We start from the raw sequence: 24,556 nt of genomic DNA on the forward strand, positions 1-24,556 counted from the left end.
GGGGCATTTCCCCCACTTTGCTCAGAGTCCTGCTCCCTCTTTGTGGGCCGAGCCTCTGGTCTACTCTCTCCTCCCCCTGGGAGGCCTCCCTACCCCTCCCTGCTCTCTCCATCCCTCCGCCCCATGTCGGACACCTGTCCCACCGTGAGGCAGTTTCATTTCCTACTCATATTAACCACTCCTTTTTGTTGCGGATTTCCCCCCAGACTCTTGGGAAGTCAGGAACCTTGTCTCTTCTCAACAGTGCTCCATTCACTGTTCCTTGCAGCAGGAGCTGGGGCACAACAGCTTGGCCAAGTGGCACAACAGTGCTTAGAGTGGCGGCTCTGCCACTTCCTATTCATACCAACCCGTCTTCCTGTGTCTCCTGATTTCCTTATTTCCCAGGTGCTGCAAGGAGTGAACTGGAGAGGATGCTGTCTGAGGAAGGGCATGACAGGTGGCACTGCCTACAGATAGATTGCTGGCACATATTTTATAATGCCTGAAAGATAAAAGTGGCCCACAGATTTGTGTTCTACACTAAAACAAAAGAATATTGTATTTCACCTCTTTAGTGGGTTAGATTACCTGTACCTGGCTTGCTCACTTCCCACATTAAATGTGCCTACCTTTCTAACCCTCACTTATAATGAGTCAATGCCTTGGGAAGCAGCGCTGGGAAGTAAGGCTAGAGATAAGGCAGGTGATTCAGCTCAGCCCTCTGTGCCTCTGGCTCCATACAAAGCCCAGGTGGGCAAAGAAACCCAGAGAGCCGTTCAGGGCTGGCCCTGGGGTCCTGAGACAGGAGCCCAAGCATTTGCAGGTCGTCTAAGAAAGTGGAGGTTTGAAAGTTAAGACAGCCTAGAAATGTAATTTACCACTTCCACATTTTAAAAAATCGATACCACCTAATGTTAGTGAGGTTTTGATAAAGGGGGCATGTCCTTCATGGCACGAGGCATCGCAGATGGCGAGATCCTCTGGAAGGCAATGCAGCAACACAACCTGGACATTTAAAATTACTCATTCCTCTGCCCAAGCAAGCTGGGAATTCAACCAAAAAGTAAGCCAAACACATCTATGTATCTTAAAGATAGGACAGATATTTTAAACTTAATGTTTCCTATAAAGTAAGCTTTGGAACAGTTTAAATATTTAATATAGAGAAATAATTAATAAATTATGGTTCACAAGTTTGATGGGGTTTAATGCAGCAGACAGTAATTATAAAGACCACGGAGAAGCACAGAAGCATATGTAGACTGGAAGGAGTGGAGACGAGGGTGGGTGCACACTCACAGCTACTGTGCATAATGTGACGTGCACATGCCCAGCGGGCTCAAATAACCTTGTTCACAACTTAAGCCATCACTGAACACCGCGTAGGCACCGAATCTGGCCTCCCTCTCCCTGTGCGTCCTTGGTGCCTGAGGCGCCCTTGCCTATCGCCTGGCAGATCTCCCCCATTTCCCGGGGCACCGGCTCCCGGACGCTGCCCAAGCACTTGGGAAAGTCCCCTTTACATGCCTGACCTGCATCTAAAACTTTCATTCATTTCACTCTCCCCTTTCCCTGGCACGTGGTTCACACATAAGGACAGATGCGAGGAGCTTGGAGAACAGAGAAGAGAACTGCGTTGGTCTTAGAGAAAGCCCAGGGCACCTGGAGATCCATCACCAGGATTCCAGGCCTCCCTGGCTTGCCTCCCTGCAAGCATCTCAGCAAACAGGGCCCAAGCCCTTCCCTGACATCCCACCATCCCCAGGCCACCCACACACCAGAGTGCTGCAAAGAGAACTGGACCCAGACCATGCGGTGTCTGGCCCCAGTGCTTAGAGCATCCTCCCTAGCACTTGAGGGAACACAATCAGCCTGTGTTACTGGAGAAAGGTGGACATAAACCAGGCCTCAAGAGAGCTGGGATATTGGATGGTGCAGTCCGTGGTTCCACGCTGCTAATAAAAGGAGATTGCACAGCCTTTCATTGCACCACTGGCTCCGCCCTGCTCAGAACACAAGTGGAGCACAGACTCAGGCAAACAGGCTTCTAGCAAGAACTTCATTACTTCCCGTACTCCATCTTGTTTCTGGAAGGGGCAAGTAACCACACTGCTCCCCAAACAAGAAGGCTGGTGCTGCGAGCATTACACAGGACTGTCAGGAAGGAAGTGCAGAAGGAAATCAGGTGCGCGGTGCCAGGTACAGGTAGGTGTGGGTACCTGATGCGTGCAGGGGCCTTCAGAAACCTGATTCCTTTTCCAACCACGGCATAATTCTGAAGGGCAGAACTCAAATCCCATTTTACAGATGAAGTAACCGAGGCTCAGAAAAATGAAGTAATGTGTTCCAGATAAACCCAGGTAGTGAGTGGCAGCCGGAATCCACCTGCTTCCAGGGAGCCTCTGCTGAACCCTCTGCCTTGCAGGATGCACAGAGGGAGACAGAGATAGAGCCTGGGAATTGCCCCGGCGTCCCATGCTCTCCACACATCCCAGGGGAATGCCACTGGTGACAGAGCACTGGTGTGGCAGTGACTGTCTTTCTCAGGCTTTACAAACAGAGCTGGTTCGGGGAGCTGCTGGAACACGGGACAAGGAGGACCTGGGCCTGCACATCTCTGGGTGGGGTCCTCAGGATGCTGGGGACTCTTGGAAACCTGAGGCACCCTCATGCTTTCACCACCCAGCAGCACGCCCACTGCCTCTGCCCATCCCCCCTGCACCTCAACAAGCACGGCTTGACACACTCTAGCATCCTGTAACTTTGCTCCCTGGTCATGTTCATGAAGCTGCACCAGGCTGCCACAAGGCCTGGCTGCAGTGAGAACTGTACATGCCCTGTGCTGAGAGGCAACAAACCCAGGCCATCTGCAGACAAAAGGACCCTTCACAGCCTGCTGGAGGGGGTGGGGGCTGGCTGAGAGTCCTGGGACGGTCATTTGGTGGGAGAATCAAATGCTTTTAAAATGTGCATATGTGGCAATTCCACCCCCAGGGTTTTAGCCTAAGGAATTATTCAGTTTCTGAAAAGATGTTGGTACAAAGATTTTCAGGGCAACCCTGTTTAAACCAGCAATAATTAGAAACAGTCTGAATGCTCCCCCACTGAGAACCAGCCAGGTAAAGGGCAGTGTCAGGTGAACTAGCCTTCGTATTGTGTTTAAGGGAAAAAGGCTGTTCACAGCAAGGGAGAGCCAGCCTGGGCTCTCGTCCCGCTGTGGGAACGCGAACCCAGCTGACCGCTGGCCGGGGTGTGAGTGCAGCCAGCTGCCCAGGTCCCCGGCCTCAGTTCCACTGGGTGTAAAACGGTGCCTGCCCCAGAGTTCCAGCGAGGACAACACTCCTCAGCGAAGGGGACACGCTTAGGGCCTTGCGAGCACAAGGAGAGTGCTAAATAAATGACAACCAGCACTCTGCTGGTTGTAAAAAACCCAGTTCCGGTAGACTATGGATATCCTTTTCAAATTACTATGTAAAAACGTTTTGCTTATGAAGAATCGATGCCCCCGTGGGGCACCCGTGTTTCCCCACCCCCGTGTGGCCACGCCTGCTGCTCAGCTAGCACTTCTCTGTGGCGGCAGCTCCCCAGGGGGCTGTGGGGCGCGGCCTGCTTCCTGGGGCAGGGCAGTGCAAAGGCGGGTCTCCGGAGGAGGCGCCCATGGCACCTCCCGCTCTTCTGTGGACCTGAAGTCTGGGGCTGATCACGCCTTCCTAGAGGACATGCCAAGTGTGGAACTACAGGGTGACCATGCTTTGCAGGGCACGTAGCCGGGGCTCACACGAGCTCCGCCTGCCCTCCTTTCTACTCCACTCACATCCACCTCTCAGCTGTCACTGAAACGCCTTTTCTCCACCCCGTTCCCCGGCTGCCAGCCATTCCTCCACCCTGCGCAAGGCAGCGGCCGCTCTGTGCCAGTGTGGGTGTGAGCGCGTGTGTGCCCGTGTGAGTGTGACAGCCACAGCCCCCAGGGAAGCAGCAGGACAGTGAGCTCGGGTACGAGGCACATGGAGCCAAAGGCTTCAGGACAAGCAGACCTTCAGCTGGGATCAGGAGCCTCCTTTTCCTGATCTCTCAGGACAGTGGAAATGACGTAAAATGTGGCAGAGCACCAGCAGGACCCGCGGAGGTGGCTGCAGCCCTGCGCTGGAGGCTGTGGAGATTGCCGCTCACCACCTGAGCCCACCCAGACCAGCAGGCGGCTAAGCAGGAGGCTCAGCGGGAGCAGAGGGCAGCTGGGATCTCCCCCAACTAGTATAACGCCTGCTTCCCCGACCTGTCCTGTCCGCAGGGTGCAAAGTCATCTGGCTCCTGGCTTCAACTCTGACTGAAGAGAACAGAGCTGGACACTGAGTCCACACCACAAAGGGGAGGCGAGGCCACCGGGCAGGAGGGACGCTCTGGGGAGGGGCACGGAGGGGAAGAGCTACCCTTCCGGTTTCTCATGGTGGGTCCTGGGAGCCGCCCATCCCCTGGGCAAGAGGCCAGATGGCGGAGGCGTCCCAAGGCGGCAGCGCAGACAGAGGCGCTTCTGGCCAGGCACTAGGCTTGCGGGGCAATTCCGGCAGGTAACTGCCTGTCCCACCCTGGCTGTCCGTGTTCTGGGGCAACACAGCCCATAGTGAGGAGCACAGCAAGGGTAGAGAGGGGCAAGTAATTTCTCAGGCCACCAGCGCCCTTTCCTCACAGTATCTTCTCCTCGGTTCCTTACCTTTCCTTTAAAAATCTCCAACTCCATGTACAGAAAGCAGTGCTCGGCGTGCTGGCGAGAGCAAGGGTCTGGAGACGGGCAGGCCAGGCCCTCCCCACCGCTTGGCCAGCCGCCTGAACGCTGAGCCTGAGAGGCCTCACCCGGAGCAGGGCAGCAGGCCCTCCGCTCGTCCCGGAAAGAGAGCGTGGAGGACGCCCGACGCGCCGGCGGGGCTCAAAGAGCGAGCCACTGTCCTCGGTCACGATCATCACTAGATGGTCCTCATGGCTTAAAGGCTGGGTCCTCATTAAAATGCAAGTGCCTTGGGGGAAATAATACTTGAAATTGTCCTCAGTCATGAGCCTGGCAAATTAGAAAGACTGTTAGACTTGTTACTGTCTTGGCCTAGTTACTGACTCACGACAATTTATATAAATGAGAGACAGTGCAGATAGTTCCTAAGGACTTCTCCGGCTTCAATGTTCTCAAAGTCTATAATACAGACCCAGGGTTATCAAAGCGTTTTCCCTGGACCATCTGGAGAACTTATAAAAATGTAAATTCTCAGGCTCCTTACCAGACCCACTGACTAAGAGCCTGGGGAGTGTGGCCCAGCAGCCGATGTTTCAGTGATTCCTCCAGGTGACCCTGATGTGTGCTAAAGCTGAGACCCGACGATAGGACCACAATGTCCGTTAATTTCTGGCCCTCCTTTGAGAGCACGCTTGGCATTATGTCTCTAGGGTCTTGGGTTAGGGCACTAAATAGAGCGGGAATCATGGAGCTGAGAGACTACAGCTACTGAGAACAAATCTCAAAGGAGAGCCGCAACGCATCTCCCTGCAGGGCACTTACTCTATGCTTTCCCATCTGTTCTCTGTCTGGAAAGCTCAGGACAAACTGCCACAGCACAAACAGTATCCACTTTCCAGGGGATCGAGGCTCTAAAGGCACTGTGCCGAGATCACAGCCTCAGCTGCCGGCAGAGCTCGAATGTCTTCCCAGATCCCCTTGATGGCAAAGGCCTTCTGTCTCCCACATGCATGTTCAGGGGCAGTGTCCCCAAGAGCCACACAGAGACCCCCGAGCAGCTGCCCTGCTGCACTGCTGCTTCTTTCCCTCTCCCGCTGCCATTCTGGCCAAGCTTTTGCTAATGACGTCTGCCTCCAGCACCGGAGCCCATGTGGGCCCACGCTGCATCCCTCCTAGGGCCTTGGCACTCTGGGAAGACAGTCTTGTTTAGGAAACCACGTACTATGTTAGGGAGAAGGGCTCTCATATCGCCACAGGAGAAGGAACTGGTTTGGTACAAAGGTACAAAGAAAGGCCCTGACTTGGAAGAACCAACGGCTCCTTCCTCGAAGTCGGAAACAGCACACGTTAGCCCACAGCACAGACACCCTTCCAGCAGGGCGAAGGGGCACAGCGATTTTCCATGATTTGTCAAAATTTTAAATTGTCCAGTGACCATGATAAACAACATTCTAATCTGATTTGTTCCATGAGAAATATTAAGAATGGTTATGAAGAGAAAAGAATACAGAGTGGAAAGTGACCTCCTAGGGAGGGAAGAGCCCAAGAACATGCGGACAGAGGACAGCGTCCTGTGGTCAAGCGTCCCTGTGCGCCCAGGAGGGCTTAAGTGTAGGCCGTTCCACCCTGGCAGTGTCCAAGCAGGATATCTGGCACCCAGCTGGTGCTGAGCAAATGTGAGTAAAATGAGTGAAGACTGAAGGGATGAAAACCAAAAGCTGGGAAGCCTGGGCCTTGAGTCAGAGCTGGGCAGGGTGTGTCCTGCTCGCTCCCCAGAGGCTGACCGCCATGGACGCATCAACAGGCGCCCCTGGCCTCTGGCTAAGAGTCACTTTCTAAGAGCCCAGAACAAATCAGGACTCCTAGAAAACAATCACAATGAGCACCACCCGTTCAAGCACACGTCCGCAGAGAGGGCCCGTCCACACACAGCTTACAGCTCCCCCTGCTCACACCCAGCCTCACATTCGTTAGGTTAACGAGGGGCCCACGAGTTTCATTTCCATCACATTCTCAGGTCCCAGGACCACACTTTGAGACCCACTGTGTCAAGCAGCTCTCTAAGGGCCGCACCGCTCCCTTCTCATCGCCTGCAATCTTGTAATGCTCTGGGAAGACCGGCGTGGCTGGTCCTTCTTTTCATTTAACTTTGTCGGTCGTCAGGCTGCCCGGAGCTGCAGTGCTAGAAGGAGAGGAGCCGTGACGTGCGTGTGATCACAGTCACTGAGATCACCCCTCGTGTGTGCGAGACCACTGTGTGGCTTCAGGTGGAGAGTCCCATCCTGTCACCCCGTTTGTGCTAAGTGTCCTCCGCGGCCTTTGCTACACTTCTGCCTGGTGAGCGAGTGCTCACACAGTGGCCTCGGCACGGAGGAGCCACGGCAGGTCACATTCTGAGGCAGAGATCCCAACAGGCCCCATGGCTCAGGGAGCAAGCTCTGAGCTCTACCTGCCAGGAGGTGTAGGTCTGTACAAAGAATGAGAAAGACGGGTGCTGCCTTCATCCGCCTGCCACGTAGCCCAGGGATGCCGCACTCACCACGAAGGGCAGCGATCAGGCCTCTGGGACCCGGGCTGCACAGGACAGGCCCAACGCTTTTTCCACTGGAGACCCTTGGAACAGTAGAGACAGCAAATTTCACTTCCGCCCTCACCAGCTCCTCACCTTTCCCATTTTCTTCATCTGATCTGGGGCGTGCTTTTTGCTGTTCTCGCTGACCTTCCCGATTTGCTTAGCCCGCCCCTCACCTCCCGCTCTCTGCCTCTCCCTGGCCCTGGCCATGTCGGTCTATGCCTGGGTGCCGCCCTCTCCCCTCCTCTGTCTCCCCTCGCACACACACTAATTTTAAGACGTAGGTTCAGGCCAATCTTACTACCTGTATATGGGAGAGAAGAGTGACACCTGGAGCCACCTATCCCGTGGAAGCCACTCCTCCTGCTCACACAGGTTTCCTATTACTGATGATGACAATGATGGAGGTAATATTAGTAATAATAATAAACACCCACATGGTAGAAAAGGTCTGATAATCTTTGGGCAAATTGTCTAACCTTGACTTTTGCATTCCTTGTTTTCCAAAGGGACGTATCATAACATACCCTCAAGGGTGGAGATAAAATACGTAAGCAGATAATTTTGTATAAATGTTATTTCCCCTCCTTCTTTCTCCCTTTTTGTTCCTGCACAAACAACATTATACTAACAAAATGTAATTGAAAATAAGCTTTAAAAATTGCCAAGAATCTAGCTGATGCAATAAATCAGAATTGTTTTCATAAGCAATTGCTCCTTGGTTTTAAATTAATCAGATAACAAAAAGTTCGGTTCAAATGTGAAAACTTAAGTCAGAAAACCTGAAGGCTCTAATACTCAGGGGAACATATAAAGTGAAATCGGCCCACATTTACACCAGTGCTGAGGCGTAGCACTGAGGGAACAAAGTCCACGAGAGGCAGAGGAAATCTGAGAAATAAAACCTGGTTGAGAGCAGTGAACATCCACACGCCCCTCAGTGAGGAGCTTGGAAATAATCAAAGTCAACACAGGAGCCTGGGTATTGGTTTGATTCCAAAGCTTACCCACCAAATTATAAAACTCACCCAAAAAAAAGTAATTGAAGAATTCATAATGAAATTTACTTGGCAAAGCTCAAAACCCAAAGCAAAGTACTTTAATAAGAGATGGATAGTGGGGCTTCCCTCAGCCCTTGGACGGTGTTATCCCAAACCAATCGGCACCGGACAGAATTATGCAGCAGGCGTTACAAAGGAGCAACTGGCGCGGCAGGGTGGAGCCTGCAGGACCGTGACGAGGCCCCTGCCCTCCCGGCCCCTCCGCACCTGTCCTGCTCCCTGGAGCTGGGCCCCAGCCATCGTGCTCGCTCGTGCTGGGAAAGGGTGACACGGCTGCATTTCTGCACACTCTCATCTCTTACTCACCGAACACTCATTTTGTTTGATTTTTTTAAAAGGATAGAAGGCTTTGCTGCTGTGCCTCCCTCTGCTCTAGGCCCTGGGCACAGACAGACAAATGAATAGAGACGGGCTGGCCCCAGGGAGGCTGGAGTTCGCGAGGACGGTGGCAGAGCAGGGAGGGGGAGGGCTGTCTGGTCCAGCTGTGCTCAGGAGGCCCTGGCCCTCCCGAGGGTGGACGATGCCCAGATGGGGCTCAGAAAGAGCAAGCGCTTTGGCCAGGCTGGAGGGATGCCCAGGAACCCGCTTGCAGACAGAGGAAGGGAGCGGGGACGGCGTTCCCTGCAGCCTGCACTATGGCGGAAGGGCGCAGGGAGAGGAGGAAGTGCCGGCTCTCCCTCCTGTGCCAGGTCAGAGGGCGAGGGGCAGGAGGGAGCCGAGGCTCTGCCTTCATCACGCATCTCCTCCAACTTTTCAGGGTCACAGGTAATGCCACAGACGCTGGAGGAAAAAATACTGAGTCCACACCCTGGGTCCAGCGCTGACTAAGGCTTGATCTTTGCGCCAGCCTCTTGCCCTCTTCGGACTGCACCTGCCTCGTGAACAGGTGGGCTGCGCGGAGGCCCAAGGGAGCTGAGGCCCCGGGGTGGGGGGGCACCGCCCCAGCCAGCCCCGCCTCTCCAACCGCAGCTGTTAGGATTCAACCAGTCTCCTGACTGTCCAAACACGGACCAAGGCCCCAACAGAAGGAAGGCTCCTGATAAAGTGAGAAACAAAAGATCTTTTAGTGTTGAAATAAAACACGTCCGAGGTCAGTCTTTGTTTGTTTCACTCTGCCTTCCACCGGCTCTAACCCAGTTTTAGCAGGAAAGGACCCAGCACACTTTTACACATTCACTGAGCTCAGCACCAGTAAATGAGTCGACAAAACACTGCGTGCTTCAAGGGGTCAGTCACTAGAAATCCACGTTTGGGAAAGGGGTTTGTATGGGCATCCATATGACTATTCAGCGAGGATATCTGACCACGATCGCAGTTTCCTCAGACCCAGCAGAATCCCCGGACTGCTGAAGGCCATGCCCCGCGTGGGCCCAGGAAACACAGCTGAAAGGCGGACCTCCTCTGCACTCGTCCCCAGAATCATAAAGCAAAATACAGCAAAAACAGATATGTATCTATATAAGGAGAAGGCAAAGGAGACTCATAGTAAAGGATATGAGAAAAGTAAGAAAAATACCAATTTATGAAAAAAAATCCCTACAAAAGACAAATCCACAGGATTTGATAAAAAACAAACCCATGAAGCCTGAGTGTTCTTCCCACCCCAAAGACACGAGTTAGGTTAACTCACAGCCCTGCTATGGGGACACTCAGTAAGATTTTGTCGAGAGCCTTGAATGTTTATACCCTTTTTTGACACCGGATTTAAGGAATAAAGTTAAGGACTGATTATAAAGCTACCATGATCAAGACACTTGTATTGGCATAAGAACAGGTATATAAATCAGTGGAACATAATACAGAATCCAAAATTAGACCAGCACTTACATGGCCAGTTGATTTTTAATCAAGGCATCCAGTGTATCCGTTAAGTAAACATCATTGTAGTAAATGGTGCAGGGTTGATGGATGTACATATGGGAAAGAGGGAGCTGGAACCTCCTCTTTATTGCATAAACAAAACAATTTTAAATGCAACATATACATAATAAAAAAACTTCTGGGAGAGACTTCAACTTTGGGGTAGGCAAAACTTTTTTAGACAGACCACAAACAGCATCAGCCATAAAAGGAAAAGAAAAAATAATCTATGAGGTTTCATCAAAATCGAAGTGTTCTCCTCAAAAGATACCACTGAGAAGATCAATGGGCAAGTTACAGACTGGGAATTATATTTGTGGTACTTACACTTCATCAAAGACCTATGTCCATAAAATAGTTTTAAAAATGCATCTAAATCAACAGGGAAAAGATGAAGCATCCAGTAAAAATTAACCAAGGACTTGAGTACCCGGTTCCAGAAAGAAGCCGTTTGGACGGCCAATGAGCACACACATGAAAGCGCGCTGGCCATCCTTGGTGTAAAGGACACAAATAAACACAAAGGCTGACAGCACTGGCGTTGGCCAGGGTGTCCAGCCCCGGGAACTTGCGAGAATGTACAAGTTGGCCATTACCAGTGGAGTGAAAAGCAGAACCACAGCGGAGGTGGTGCGGCCGTTTCTTACAGGGGTCAACACACAACTCCCCTATGACCTGGGGATTCTTTCATATTTAGCAAAGAGAAATGGAAACATATCTCCAGAAAAGACTATGAAAATGATCAGACTTATTCCAAAAGCCATAAATTGGCAACAAAATGTGTGTTTGTTCATCCAATGGGATGAACTATTCAAAGGAAAAAAAGAGCTAAGTGCTGATGCCACAACTTCACAGATAAATCTCAGGGAGTTTGCTGGGTGAAGGAAACTAAGCACAGATGCGCATGTTTTATATCACACCCTCTGCAAGGGCAGGTCCGCTCGGTCTGCGGCGCTGGGAGTTGTAAGTGGTTGCTTCTGGGAGGAGGGAGAAGTATCTAGAAAGTGACATGAGGAAACTTTTCAAGGTGGGGAAATGTTCTGTACCTTGTTTTGGTTGGTGATTACATCACTGTACAAAATGTCTAAACCCATGAAATTAACGATATATGTGCATTTCATTGTACATCAAATATGCCTCATAAAAAGACGGAGCGATATCTGTCTTCATACTTTCGTCTCCTTTCCTAACACCGAGTGGGTACTGAGGCAGTGTGTTGACGTCCATGGAATGTCAACCCTGTGCGACAAGCCACACCGGCCTCCTCCCGTACGCGCTGGTGAGCCCGCGACAGATCGCGGCGGCCTTCTCGGGGCTCACAGAGCTCAACTAGGGGGACTCACTGCACCGAAGCCATGGATTAAATCAGGTTGAAATTGGAGCTTAAATACCAAACTCGTAAGCAGACGCTATTCAAACTAATTTCTTGAGTGGTGAGTAACTGAATGAATAAAGAGAAGAGACTCTCCAACTTCCAAAATGGACGTGGGTGCCTTTGGAGCAAGTACAAAAGACATGCAGGTGAACGATCAGCCCCATGAGGAGGGAGGGGGCATGTGGAGCCCGCGGTCTGCAGAGAAAGGGCAGAACTTGCTTAGCGCGTGAGGCCCAAAGGCCACAGCTCCTCGCTGCTTTCCGCTGCACAGGGCTGTCTAGTTTGGGTCAGTCCCTTCTCTAGGCTACCAGACCTGTACCAAGGATCCCTTTCATCAGCTGGCCAAGCCTTCCTGATCACCCCCCAAATACAAAAGGTGCCGCCCCACGAAGCCTCTTCCTCCTGCTCAGCACGCGCGGAACCAGGGCACCTCCTCACCTCCTCTCTCAAAGGTCCTGCCCACCCATGAGGCTGCAGTCCTTCTGGGCCACGCTTTCTTCTACAGCACGGCCCCTGCCACCAGCAGGGAGTGTGTGCCGCAGAGCGAGGGGAAGGAACACACACAGCGCTGGTGGGCAATGCCCGCCACGGCCTGGCCCAGGGCACGCACCAGGTCAGCGTGGAGGAAAGTAAGGCCTGCAAGTCCATCTCCTCCTGCTTTCGCACTTGCACCGTATGACCTCAGCAATATTTACAGAGTGGAAAAGACCACCTTCTGTTAGGACTGGTGGACTCAAAAGCTACTTCCCTCTGAAAAATACTATCTCCAGCATCAGGGTCTGAAACAAACTACCTGTGTATCCATTCAAAGACCTCAGTGAGCAGTGACGACTGACATGTAAACTATTAACACTGCATTCTACTTGACAGTTATTAAGTATTGGGTCTGACTCACGGGCAAGACAGCCTGGGACTACACAGAAACTGGGGCGTGCTGGATGTTTACTTGACAGAGTTGATGAGCTAAAGAGAAATATCCCACAAACAACATTAAAGTCTAATTTCATGTAACAAGGTTATTATCATATCAAGGTGAACCACTGCCAGCTCAATTCTGCATCTCAGATTTTCCCTAATTGATATTTTTAATAGTTTGGAAATCATAAGATAAAACCACAGACTTAAATAACTTCCTATGACACATGGGAGGAGAGCTGAGGCTTTTAAATATGGGAGCCAGGCACATATCTTGCTATTTTGATGTAAAAGAGAAAGGAAAATAAAAGCATAGGTAAGGACTATGCCCGGGGGTGGAGACACGCTGAGGTACAGAAATGGGGTTGTGACCCTTGGGAGGGGCAGGCGGGAGTGAGACTCTGATGACCTTGCCACTGTTTCCTCAGTCAGGTGACCTTGAGCAAGCCACTTAGTCTCTCGAAGGCGCAGGTCCCACTTCTACACAGTGGAGATGATACTAAGCAAGTAGCTCTGTCCAGGATGAAACGAATGATGTACGAAGACCATCCAGCACAGTGCCTGGTACGCAGACTGCTCCACAGATTTCAGGGGAGACTAGGCCAGGCCAGGAATGAAGCTGGGTGTCAGTGCAGTGAGGGAGCAGCCTCTGGGCCACCAGAGTTAGACCTGAACAGGACAGGAAAGGACAGGCCGCAGGCAGAGCCTGTACCTGCCAGAAGGTGGGAGCCAGGCGATGTGCTGCTCACATGCCCATGCGCTTTTAGGTGGCAGAGACCTAGAGCCAGTATTCCCAGACCACCACTATTCATATTTTTCTGTAAAGGGCCAGGAAATAAATATTTTAGACTTTGGGGACTTCATTGTCTCTGTCACAACTGCTCGAGTCTGCTGAAGTAGCAGGAAAATTGTGAATGAATGGTTTTGGCTGTGTTCCAATAAAACTTTATTGACAAAAGTAGGTGGGCCAGACTGAGGCCCTGGATGATAGTTTGCCAGCCTTTGGCTCAGTGTTTCCTCAGGTCTGACAGGGGCAGGAGGCTGAGGGGAATGAAGGCAGCCTCTCCCTTCTGCCTGGGAACCAGAAGGTCCCTTCCCTAAGAGAAGATATCCAGAGATGAGCCTGAAAGCTGTCCCCCTGGCCCCTCAGTCCCAGGAGCTATGGAGGGTAGCCAGCTAACGGGTGACACAGGCACCACCCCAGTTTGTGTCTCGGCTCAGGCAGACTGCAAGGCAGTGTCTGTTGAAGCTTACCAAGTGCCAGGGAGGTTTGCTGAAATGCCTGTGTATTGGGGTCTCCTAATAAATAAATAAAACTCGCCCCTCTTTACAAACTTCTCCCTGCTCCCTTCAGCAGGCCCAGGAAGGGCTGCTCTCCTCGTCCCAGGGGGCGCTGGCAGGAAGGACGGGTCACCGCGGTGGGGCACCCAGGACAGAATCCCCTGCTGCAGGGCCTGTACGGGTGAACAGTGGTCACCTCTTGCTAAACAATTTCCCACGTACCACAACCCGGGTTCCGGACACCCGTCCTTTATTCCAGAAATGGCCATCATTTTTAATTAACACATTTATTATTTATTATAATGAGAAATAAAAACTTTTAAAAAACAACCTTGAGCCTAAAGCTCACACAGACCCTGACTTAAATCTATCCACAGGCGTCTCCCCTCCCTGGGCTCTGCCTCTCCCTCTACAGCAACCACCATCCTGAGCCTGTGTGACCATCACCGTGGGTGTGTGAGTCTCCCACATCCTGAGCCTCTGTGACCATCACCGTGGGTGTGTGAGTCTCGCACATCCTGAGCCTCTGTGACCATCACCGTGGGTGTGTGAGTCTCACACATCCTGAGCCCTGTGTGACCATCACCGTGGGTGTGTGAGTCTCGCACATCCTGAGCCCTGTGTGACCATCACCATGGGTGTGTGAGTCTCGCACATCCTGAGCCCTGTGTGACCATCACCGTGGGTGTGTGAGTCTCACACATCCTGAGCCCTGTGTGACCATCACCATGGGTGTGTGAGTCTCGCACATCCTGAGCCCTGTGTGACCATCACCGTGGGTGGGTGTGAGTCTCACACATCCTGAGCCTGTGTGACCATCACCGTGGGTGTGTGAGTCTCTCACATCCTGAGCCCTGTGTGACCATCACCGTGGGTGTGTGAGTCTCTCACATCCTGAGCCTGTGTGACCATCACTGTGGGTGGGTGTGAGTCTCGTACATCCTGAGCCTTGTGTGACCATCACTGTGGGTGTGTGTGTCTCTCACATCCTGAGCCCTGTGTGACCATCACTGTGTGTGTGTGAGTCTCACACATCCTGAGCCTGTGTGACCATCACTGTGTGTGTGTGAGTCTCACACATCCTGAGCCTGTGTGACCATCACTGGGTGGGTGTGAGTCTCGTACATCCTGAGCCTTGTGTGACCATCACTGTGGGTGTGTGTGTCTCTCACATCCTGAGCCTGTGTGACCATCACTGTGGGTGTGTGAGTCTCACACATCCTGCGCCTGTGTGACCATCACTGTGGGTGTGTGAGTCTCTCACATCCTGAGCCCTGTGTGACCATCACCGTGGGTGTGTGAGTCTCGCACATCCTGAGCCTGTGTGACCATCACCGTGGGTGTGTGAGTCTCGCACATCCTGAGCCTGTGTGACCATCACTGGGTGGGTGTGTGTGTCTCACATCCTGAGCCTGTGTGACCATCACTGTGGGTGGGTGTGAGTCTCGCACATCCTGAGCTTGTGTGACCATCACCGTGGGTGTGTGAGTCTCGCACATCCTGAGCCTGTGTGACCATCACCGTGGGTGTGTGAGTCTCTCACATCCTGAGCCTGTGTGACCATCACTGTGGGTGGGTGTGAGTCTCTCACATCCTGAGCCTGTGTGACCATCACCGTGGGTGTGTGAGTCTCGCACATCCTGAGCCCTGTGTGACCATCACCGTGGGTGTGTGAGTCTCGCACATCCTGCGCCTGTGTGACCATCACTGTGGGGGGGTGTGAGTTTCATTAATCCTGAGCCTTGTCATCATCACTGTGCGGGGGGGAGTGAGCTTTATATATTTTTAAAAGAGTTTATGTTGCAAGTTATTTTCTATTAGTGGACCATGTGAAATTGCATGGCTCCTTATTACTCTGCTTGGGTTCATCCATACTATTACCGGGAGCTGTGGTAGTTTCATTTCATTGCCAGTTACATTTTTTACCTTGTTAATGCTCACTTGGATTGTTCCCAGGGTTTCGGCTCCATAAGCAAGGCCCCCACGGCCTTCCTTGCCTCCGGCAGACATATGGAAGTTTATTTTGGGTGGATACATGGGATAGAGCTGCCGGGGCATAGGGTGTGCAAATCCCCTGCATAAAAGAACGACGAACTTGCTCCACGGTGGTGTGCGCAGCACGCTCCCGCCGGCAGTTAGCCGCCTGTCACTCCTGCCCTCTCCCCGCCTACCCTGAGCCAGCCTAACTGGTGGTAAATGACATATCTTTACGGGCTCAATGTGCATTTCCTGGATCACTAATGGTTTGAATGTCTCTTCACACAGTTATTGGCCATATGTGTTGTCTCTTCTGTGAAAGGCCTGAGCAAGCCTTTTGCCATTTTTCTATTAAATTGTTGGAACTTTTCTTATTGATTTGTAAATGTTCTGCTATAATCTTGATATTAATCCTATACTAGTTATATGCTTTGTAAGCCTTTGTGATACATGCTTTTTAATTTTTTTAAAGTGTCTTGTAATAAATAGAAGTTTAATAAAGTCAAAAGCAGAGACCTTTTCTTCTTTAACAAGTGCTCTTCGGAGCACTGTTGCCGTGAATCGTCCTAAGCATCCTATGTGGGCAGGAGCACTGGCTTTCCATGAGAGACAAAGCAGAGCAGAGAAGGGGCCTCCATGGCCACTTGGCCCGGGTCATACTAATCAAAGGCCTGAAATCAACTCCATATCCATTATTCCGAATGAGGTCACCTTTGGCCACAGAGCCTCAGGGAGGAAGGGAAACCAAGTGCTCAAGGTCAAAGTGCCAGCCTGTACAGTCCTGAGGGTGAAGGGGTTTCCGTAACCTTGTAGGCGGGAGTAGCAGCATTTATGTTACGTCTTATTACTTTTGTTAAGGTACCACTTGGTTAGATATAAACATTCAAAATCTACTGTAACATGAACTTTTAAATGTTTTGAGTTTCTAGAGACCCCAGAGTTGCCTGGGCCTCACTTGACTCCCAGGATTCCCAGCAGGAAGAGCAGTGTGCCAAGTTCAGGGAGCTGGTGGGCATGGAGCTGGGGCTCACACCCACCTGTGTCAGATGGGGCTGGGACTCCTGCTCACCTGTGTCAGATGGGGCTGGGACTCACACCCACCTGTGTCCGATGGGGCTGGGACTCCTGCTCACCTGTGTCAGATGGGGCTGGGACTCACACCCACCTGTGTCAGATGGGGCTGGGACTCCTGCCCACCTGTGTCAGATGGGGCTGGGACTCACACCCACCTGTGTCAGATGGGGCTGGGACTCACACCCACCTGTGTCAGATGGGGCTGGGACTCCTGCTCACCTGTGTCAGATGGGGCTGGGACTCCTGCTCACCTGTGTCAGATGGGGCTGGGACTCCTGCTCACCTGTGTCAGATGGGGCTGGGACTCCTGCTCACCTGTGTCAGATGGGGCTGGGACTCCTGCTCACCTGTGTCAGATGGGGCTGGGACTCCTGCTCACCTGTGTCAGATGGGGCTGGGACTCACACCCACCTGTGTCAGATGGGGCTGGGACTCACACCCACCTGTGTCCGATGGGGCTGGGACTCACACCCACCTGTGTCAGATGGGGCTGGGACTCACACCCACCTGTGTCAGATGGGGCTGGGACTCACACCCACCTGTGTCAGATGGGGCTGGGACTCACACCCACCTGTGTCCGATGGGGCTGGGACTCACACCCACCTGTGTCCGATGGGGCTGGGACTCACACCCACCTGTGTCCGATGGGGCTGGGACTCACACCCACCTGTGTCCGATGGGGCTGAGATGCACACCCACCTGTGTCATCCATCAGAACCAGACACTCTGCTTTCAAAGTGGCTGAACGACAAGGGGCCACCCTGCGCTCACTGCAGTGTGGGAACGAACACCCACGGGCTCTCACTCCACACAGAACTCGGAGCCAGTCGCTGCACGGTCCCCTGAACAGGGGCCACACTCAACCTGAACGTGCCCCGGGCCTGAACAGGACCCAGGCCTCCGCTCTCTCCCTGGGCTGTGGGCTGTCCTGAGAGGGCGGGAAGGGCTCTGAGAACGCTTGTCATCATGAGGAGCAGGCTGGTGGCCCCCGTGGCCCTGAAGCTTTCCCCAGACTGCCCCCTCTATCCAACGCGCTCTGCAGCAAGGCTGGGGACACGGAACACAGGTGTGTGTGCACAAGTGTGCGAGCATGTGGGAGAGTGTGTCAGAGTGTGAGAACCGGGAGATGGTGCACAGAGGTGCAATCACAGCAGAAGGAAGGGGGGGCAACCGAGGCGGGCCGGGCAGGGGCATGTGTGAGACTGCGTGTGAGCGTCCGTGAGTCTGTCTGAGCGAGTGTATATGAGAGAGCTGGCGGCTGTGTGTGTGGGAGGTGCCACAGAAGTGGTGAGCAGGCAGAAGGGAGGAGAGGCTGAAGCACCCTGGACACAGCCTGCTCAGCGGGGGGCAGAGCTGACCATGGGCGCGCACCATCCTCACGCCATTCACTGACGGCCACAGGACAGCGGCCACCGGGGGTGAGGGTCCCTGGACAGAGGGTACCACCACCAGCAGCATGCTCATGACACCCGCCTTCATCTCACCATCTCCCTCCTCACGGACTCCACACGCCTGGCGGATAAATGCAAACTGCTCAGCCTGAACCCCCAGGCTTCGGACCCTAGGGGAGAGTGCCCCAGAATCCCTGATTCTCGTCTGTGTAATGGGATAATAATGATTAACTCAGTTCGGAGTGGAAATGAACTGAAATAAATAAGCAAATTTTAACCCACTGCTGAAGATGGCTTTTCTCCACCCTTCCTCTCTCCCGGCTTCTCCCAACCCCATCCTTCCTCAGGGTCCCCAAACACAGCCTCCATCCTGGGCTCGATGGCCCCACCGCCATCTCCCAGGCACGGCTCCCCTCAGCAGGGACTCGCAGCGACCACCCTCTCCTGAACTCCTGCCCTCACTCCCGCCACCTCCCGCCCGGTTCTCTTTTTATTCTGCTGAGCGCTCCCACGTGGGGCAGGCAGGCCCTTCTGGGCCACCATCCTATGAGCCCACGGGAGGGAGGTCCACGTCTCAGGCTTACTCTGCCTGCTCTTCGCTGGCCCCTTGAAAACAGATGTTTGGTCCCTAGCAAGCAGCCCTCTGCGGCTGTGGCCCAGGAAGCCTGTGCGCGTCCCCGCCTGGCGGTCACATGCCTGGGAGAGCTGCCCGTCTAACCTGCTGAAGATGCGAGGCTCTGCAGGTGACGGGCTGCTCAAAACAGACGCCCCCCCGGGGATGACCGCGCCCAGGTGGCCGGCTCGCCTACCTTCCTGATGCCTTCCGAAGGGCTGGACACGCAGTTGTCAGCACCTCCGTTCTTGCTGATGGTCCGCCAGAGCTCGGCAAACGTGCTGTCCTGCTCCAGCGGGTTGGTGCCCTTGGCTCGGAAGTACTCGTACACAGCAGAGTCCCGCACGGTGCCGTAGGACAGCTCCGCCTGCCTGGACAGGTCCTGGAATGTCCTGAAATGCAGAAAGGCTGTAAACCACGAGTCCAGGCCACCCACTGAAGGCTACAAATGGGCTGCAAGGCCTCCTGAGGTCCAAGCCAGTGGTGGTCCAGGACCCTCACTCTCCACGCCCAAGCCAGCTGCACAGATCCCTCAGCCGGGAGGGCGACTTGCCAGGGCCTCCTGCTATCGAAGTTGCGTCTCCTCGTGCAGGTTAATTCAGTGAAGTTCCAAACACCTAAAACCAGGTCCTGTGCTGAGCTCAGGGACAGAGGTTGAATGAGACGCGACTCCTGCCCTCAGGAGCTTAGAGTCTAGCTGTGGAAACAGCCGGTCAGAGCGCCAGGGCAGCGTGAGAGGCCGGGCACTGGCAGTCTCCACCCCCCGCCCAGCGCACAGGGAAGGACACGCTGGCGAGGTGGGGGCGGCGACTGGCCTCTGAGCCCTGCGCCAGCCCGGGGCGACGCACTCAGAAACTGGATTTCGAGGGAGGCCGTCCACAGCTCCCCGCTGCTCTGAGGTTCCACGAGCTGTCACTTTTTGAGCATCTCCTATCAATTTATTTTTCAATAAAGGAATAAATCTGGGCTTTTATATGAGATCACTTGATTTTTAAGTGCCAACAATTATTTAAAAGATGGCAAAGATAAAACACTGCAAGGGCCTTGGGCTTGTTATACACGGAAGAGAAGCAGGGAGCTCAGGCCAGGTCCCCGCTGAAGGAAGGGGGTGCCCCAGGAAGGCCCAGAAACAGCCGAGGGCCGCAGAGGAAAGGCCCTGGTGCAGTCAGGCCTGAAGGACGACTGAGCACAAAGTCCTCGGCTGCCCCGAGATGAGCAGTGCCCGGCTCAGTGTGTTGAGAGAATGTCACACACACAACAGAATTGTAAACAAATAGTCCAGGCTTCGTCCTGGTCGCTCTTTTCTTATTTCTATTCTTGAAATCTGTCTCTCCTTTCATCCACCAGAATATCACCCCCACCTCTCACTGTCACTGTCCCAAGGAGATCCAGTCTCCTGCCCCTGACCTACCCAGCCCTCCAGCCCTGGCTCCATCTCCGGCTGATGCCCCCCCCCCCCCCCACTGCCCCAGAGCCGGTGCTGAATGAGAATTCCTGCGCAGTGCCTGTCTACGGCACCAGGCCACCGTGCTCCCGTCCCTGGAATCCCTGTGTCTTACCCATCCACCTGATACACCTCCGCAAACTTCCTGAAGACCCGGCTGCCACCTCTCCCCACGGGAAGCCAGGGCCATGCCTCGCCTCCAGGGCCACCTGCGCACTGCGCTGGCTTCCAGGCTGCGTGGTCTCACGGACTGCGGACAGCAGCTCACCAGGGGGAGGCAGGCAGGGGCTCCGAGTCCAGCAACTCGCCTGCTCCCAGTTCCACCAGCACTAACGCTGCGGCCCCAGGCAACGTAGCTAAACTCTGGGCCTCCGTTTTCAAATCTCTTAAAAATAAGTTCAGAAGCAGAGCCTGTGGCAGGGGCTACGGTGGCGGTTAAATGAGGTGTGCATTCTGCTCTTAGAGCAGCCGGGCTGATGCAGGCGCAGCGCCAGGACTGGGAGCAATCCCTCTGCAATGTCACAGCATCCGTCCTCCCTCCCTGATTCAGAGCCTGGAGCAGGAGCAGCCTGTGCACTCACAGCTCGGGACCCCCGGCTTACCCCAGCCCTCCAGCGTGTGCACAGGGTGGGTGGCGATGAACACTGCCTCTTGCTTTGGGGACAGGCTCCGTGTGAGCCTCCAGGCCCTGCTACGTGGCCCAGAAACAGAGCTCAGCACTTGTTTCAATACGTTACAGATGAAGGAAACATGAAATAACAAACTTGATGAAGAAATATTTCTAATTACTGTTCATTATTTATATTTAACTGGAGCAAGATGCTCCTTTACTTGTAGGCACCCAGGGCTGTAACCGTCGTATTTCCTGTAAAGGAGGGATCTTTTCCCCACATTTTTAAGTTTCTGTCCTGGTAACACAAACAATTGCAAAGCTGTGATGAATGGGAAACATCACGATGAATTATACAGTTGGGTCTAAATACTGAGCTGCTCTAAATCACTGCAGTTTCCATGAGTGTGGATTAAAAGTGTAACTCCAAGGAGTTTGGAACCTCTGCTCCATCTGCATTTGAAATGAGAGTCCCTCTTTCCTCTTGCCATTTATTCACCACTGTGCCCTGCCCAGAGTTCAGGGGGTATCTCTAGATGATAAACAGGCAGCTTCACATCCCTTCTGTCCAAGCTCTGTGCTCCCACCACGAAACACCTCCATCTTTGCACTACCAGCCCTGTGGCTCAGCCTCGACGCCTCCATCACCTCTCATGACCTTTAGTCTGTGTAGCAGGATCTCCCCATCTCAAATGCACAGTTCCTCTTCAAAGGAAAGTTTCCAGGCTCGCTAATGTGCTCGGCACATGGTGGGCACTGCACCTATCTCAGAGTGACACATCTATAAAAGCCATCTGGAGGTTGGAAGAGCAGAGCCCAGCTCTTCACACACAGAAGATGCTGTCTTCCTGGGGCTCCACCTCCCATCGGAGAGCAGCTTTGGGAGAGACACAGGGAGGGATAGAGGAGAACAGAAGCAGCCAACCACCCAGGCTCCAAGACAACACTGGCAGAAGCAAAAAACAGGTGTTCACATCAGATAGGACACCCCTCAACTGGCTAGCAAGGCCTGGCCGGGAGAAAGCTGCAGAGCCACAGACTTAATTTAGCAAGTTTTCCAGACTATTCTCTTCAGCAACAACTGCTAGAAAGCACCTGCCCCCCAGGAAATGGAGAGCTGCTCCTCATAGGTGGGGTTCCCATAAGCAGAAGGTGCCTGATGCAGCTGGCTGAGGTCATTCAGCCAGCTGTTCCTCCAACAGTTACTGAATACCTACTAGGTAGGCTCAGTGGCACAAACAGCAAGAACTGAATGGTGGGCGTCTTCAAGGGGTCCACAGCTAAGGATGGGCGAATGGGAACAGAAGTAATCAAACATGAGAGAGACTAAAGTGCAGTCCTGCAGGGGACCCTGGAAACAGGACGACTGTCAGCTCCTTCTGAAGAAAAGAAAGACTGCCTAGAGAGGAAACATTACACATCAACCATGAAGACCTTACCCCCTGGGTGAGGGTAAGCCAGCTGGAGAACCAAGGGGCAGAGTGTTGTAGGAAGAGAAGATATTACCTGAGAAGGCACTGATATGTGAAAAAATGTGGTTCATTTGGGACACACCATGGGACAACTCACATCAGCTAAAACAGCAGGTTTGGAATCAGACTGACGGGTATGAATTCTGCCTCTGAGCACCCCAGAGTTTGAGTTATACCAGTGGTTCTCAAAGAATGGTCTTCAGGGCATCAGCACCACCTGGAACCTTTTGAGAAATGCAAATTCTGGGCCCCAGCTCAGATCTACTGAATCAGAGACTTTGGGGTGCGACTCAGCAATTTGGGTGATTGTGATGTAAGTGCAAGTTCCATGGCCATTTGCTGAGGCAAGGATTTAACGTCTGAGGCCTTACTTTTCTTAATCCATACCTTTCTCATTGTATTGGTGGAGGAAGATCACAGACATACCTGGCATGCAGTTAATGTTCAATAAATGCCAGCTCTTCTCATAGGATATTGATAAGTCCTTGCAAAGGTTGAAGCAGAGAGGCCATCTGAAGGAGAGATGGGTGATGGCACCCAGGCGGTCACACCTGGATGGAAGCAACGGTGGGCAGGGAGCATGTTTCCAGGGCTTGCAGGCTCATGGCATTGACCCACCTCTCTTCCCAGTACAATGCCTGTGGTAGATGTTGTCTCCATCACATTGCCAAGGTGCAAGCAAACAATTCACTATCAACACCCAGTCTGCACCTTCAATCATCTCAGGATGCCCAAAGTGAAGATCTGAGAAAGGCAGAACCTGGGATGTGCATGGGATGCCAAACTTCCCTGGGAGGCAGCCTGGACCCATGTTTTTATGGACCATGATGATGACTGCCTAGCAGAGGCCTCCTGAGGAAGTACTGAGCCTCTGGGTGAAGAACGTTGATGGGGAAGATGTCTTTAAAAGCATCCTCCCCAGTGAGTAGAAGGAAGGAAACAATAAAGATCAGAGCATAAATAAATGACATAAAGACTAAAAAAACAATACGAAAAATCAATGAAACCAAGAGCTGGTTCTTTGAAAAGATAAACAAGACTGATGAACCTTTAACCAGACTCATCAAGAAACAAAGAGAGAGGACCCAAATAAACAAAATCAGAAATGAAAGAGGAGAAGTAACAACTGACACTAAAGAAATACAAAGGGTTATAAGATCATATTATGAACAACTATATGCCAACAAATTGGACAACCTAAGTGAAATGTACAAATTCCTAGAAACATACAATCTTTCAAAACTAAATCAGGAAAAATCAGAGAATCTGAATAGACAGATTACAACTAGTGAAATTGAAGCAGTAATAAAAAAAAACTCCCAAACAAACAAAAGCCCTGGACCAGAAGGCTTTACAGATGAATTTTACCAAATATTCAAAGAAGAACTAAACCTACCTTTCTGAAACTATTCCAAAAAAGTCAAGAGGAGGGAAGACTCTCAAGCTTATTGTATGAGGCCAGCATCATCTTAATTCCAAAATCAGATAAAGGTACATCAAAGAAAGAAAATTGTAAGCCAACATCCCTGATGAGCATAGATGCTAAAATCCTCAACAAAATATTAGTAAATCGAATCCAGCAATACATTAAAAAGATCATACACCATGACCAAGTGAGATTTATTCTGAGGATGCAAGGTTGGTACAATATTCACAAATCAATTAACGTGATACATCACATAAACAAACTGAAGGATAAAAGCCACATGATCATACAATAGATGCATAAAAAGTATTTGATAAAATCCAGCACCATTCATGATAACAACTCTCCACAAAGTGGGATAGAGGGAACATACCTCAACATAATAAAGGTCATATATGAAAATCTACAGCCAACATCATAGTCAATGGGCAAAAACTATATGCATTCCCCTTAAGATCAGTAACAAGAAAGATATGTCTGTGTCACCACTCTTATTCAACATAGTACTAGAAATCCTAGACACAGCCATCAGACAAGAAGAAATAAAAGGCATCCAAATTGGAAAGGAGAAAGTAAAACTGCTATTATTTGCAGATGACATGATACTGTATATAGAGAACCCCAAAGATTCCACCAAAAAACTATCAGAACTGATCAATTAATTCAGGAAAATAGCAGGATACAAAATAAATATCCAGAAATCAGCTGCATTTCTGTATACCAATAATGAACTATCAGAAAAGGACACTAAAAAAACAATCCCATTTATAATTGCTTCAAAAA

General features: G+C 52.0%; 1 protein-coding gene across 1 annotated transcript in view; it reads right to left on the reverse strand.

The window, feature by feature from the left end:
- Window positions 1-24,556, reverse strand: part of GRID1 (glutamate ionotropic receptor delta type subunit 1) — a 618,720-nt gene that overhangs the window by 20,545 nt on the left and 573,619 nt on the right. Inside the window, exon 13 of the mRNA XM_087824100.1 lies at window positions 19,018-19,213. Coding sequence (XP_087680226.1) covers window positions 19,018-19,213 — 196 coding nt within the window. The remainder of the gene's footprint in view (window positions 1-19,017; window positions 19,214-24,556) is intronic.

The sequence above is a fragment of the Miniopterus natalensis genome, chromosome 14, assembly GCF_054644295.1.
Source record: "Miniopterus natalensis isolate mMinNat1 chromosome 14, mMinNat1.hap1, whole genome shotgun sequence".
NCBI lineage: Eukaryota > Metazoa > Chordata > Mammalia > Chiroptera > Miniopteridae > Miniopterus > Miniopterus natalensis.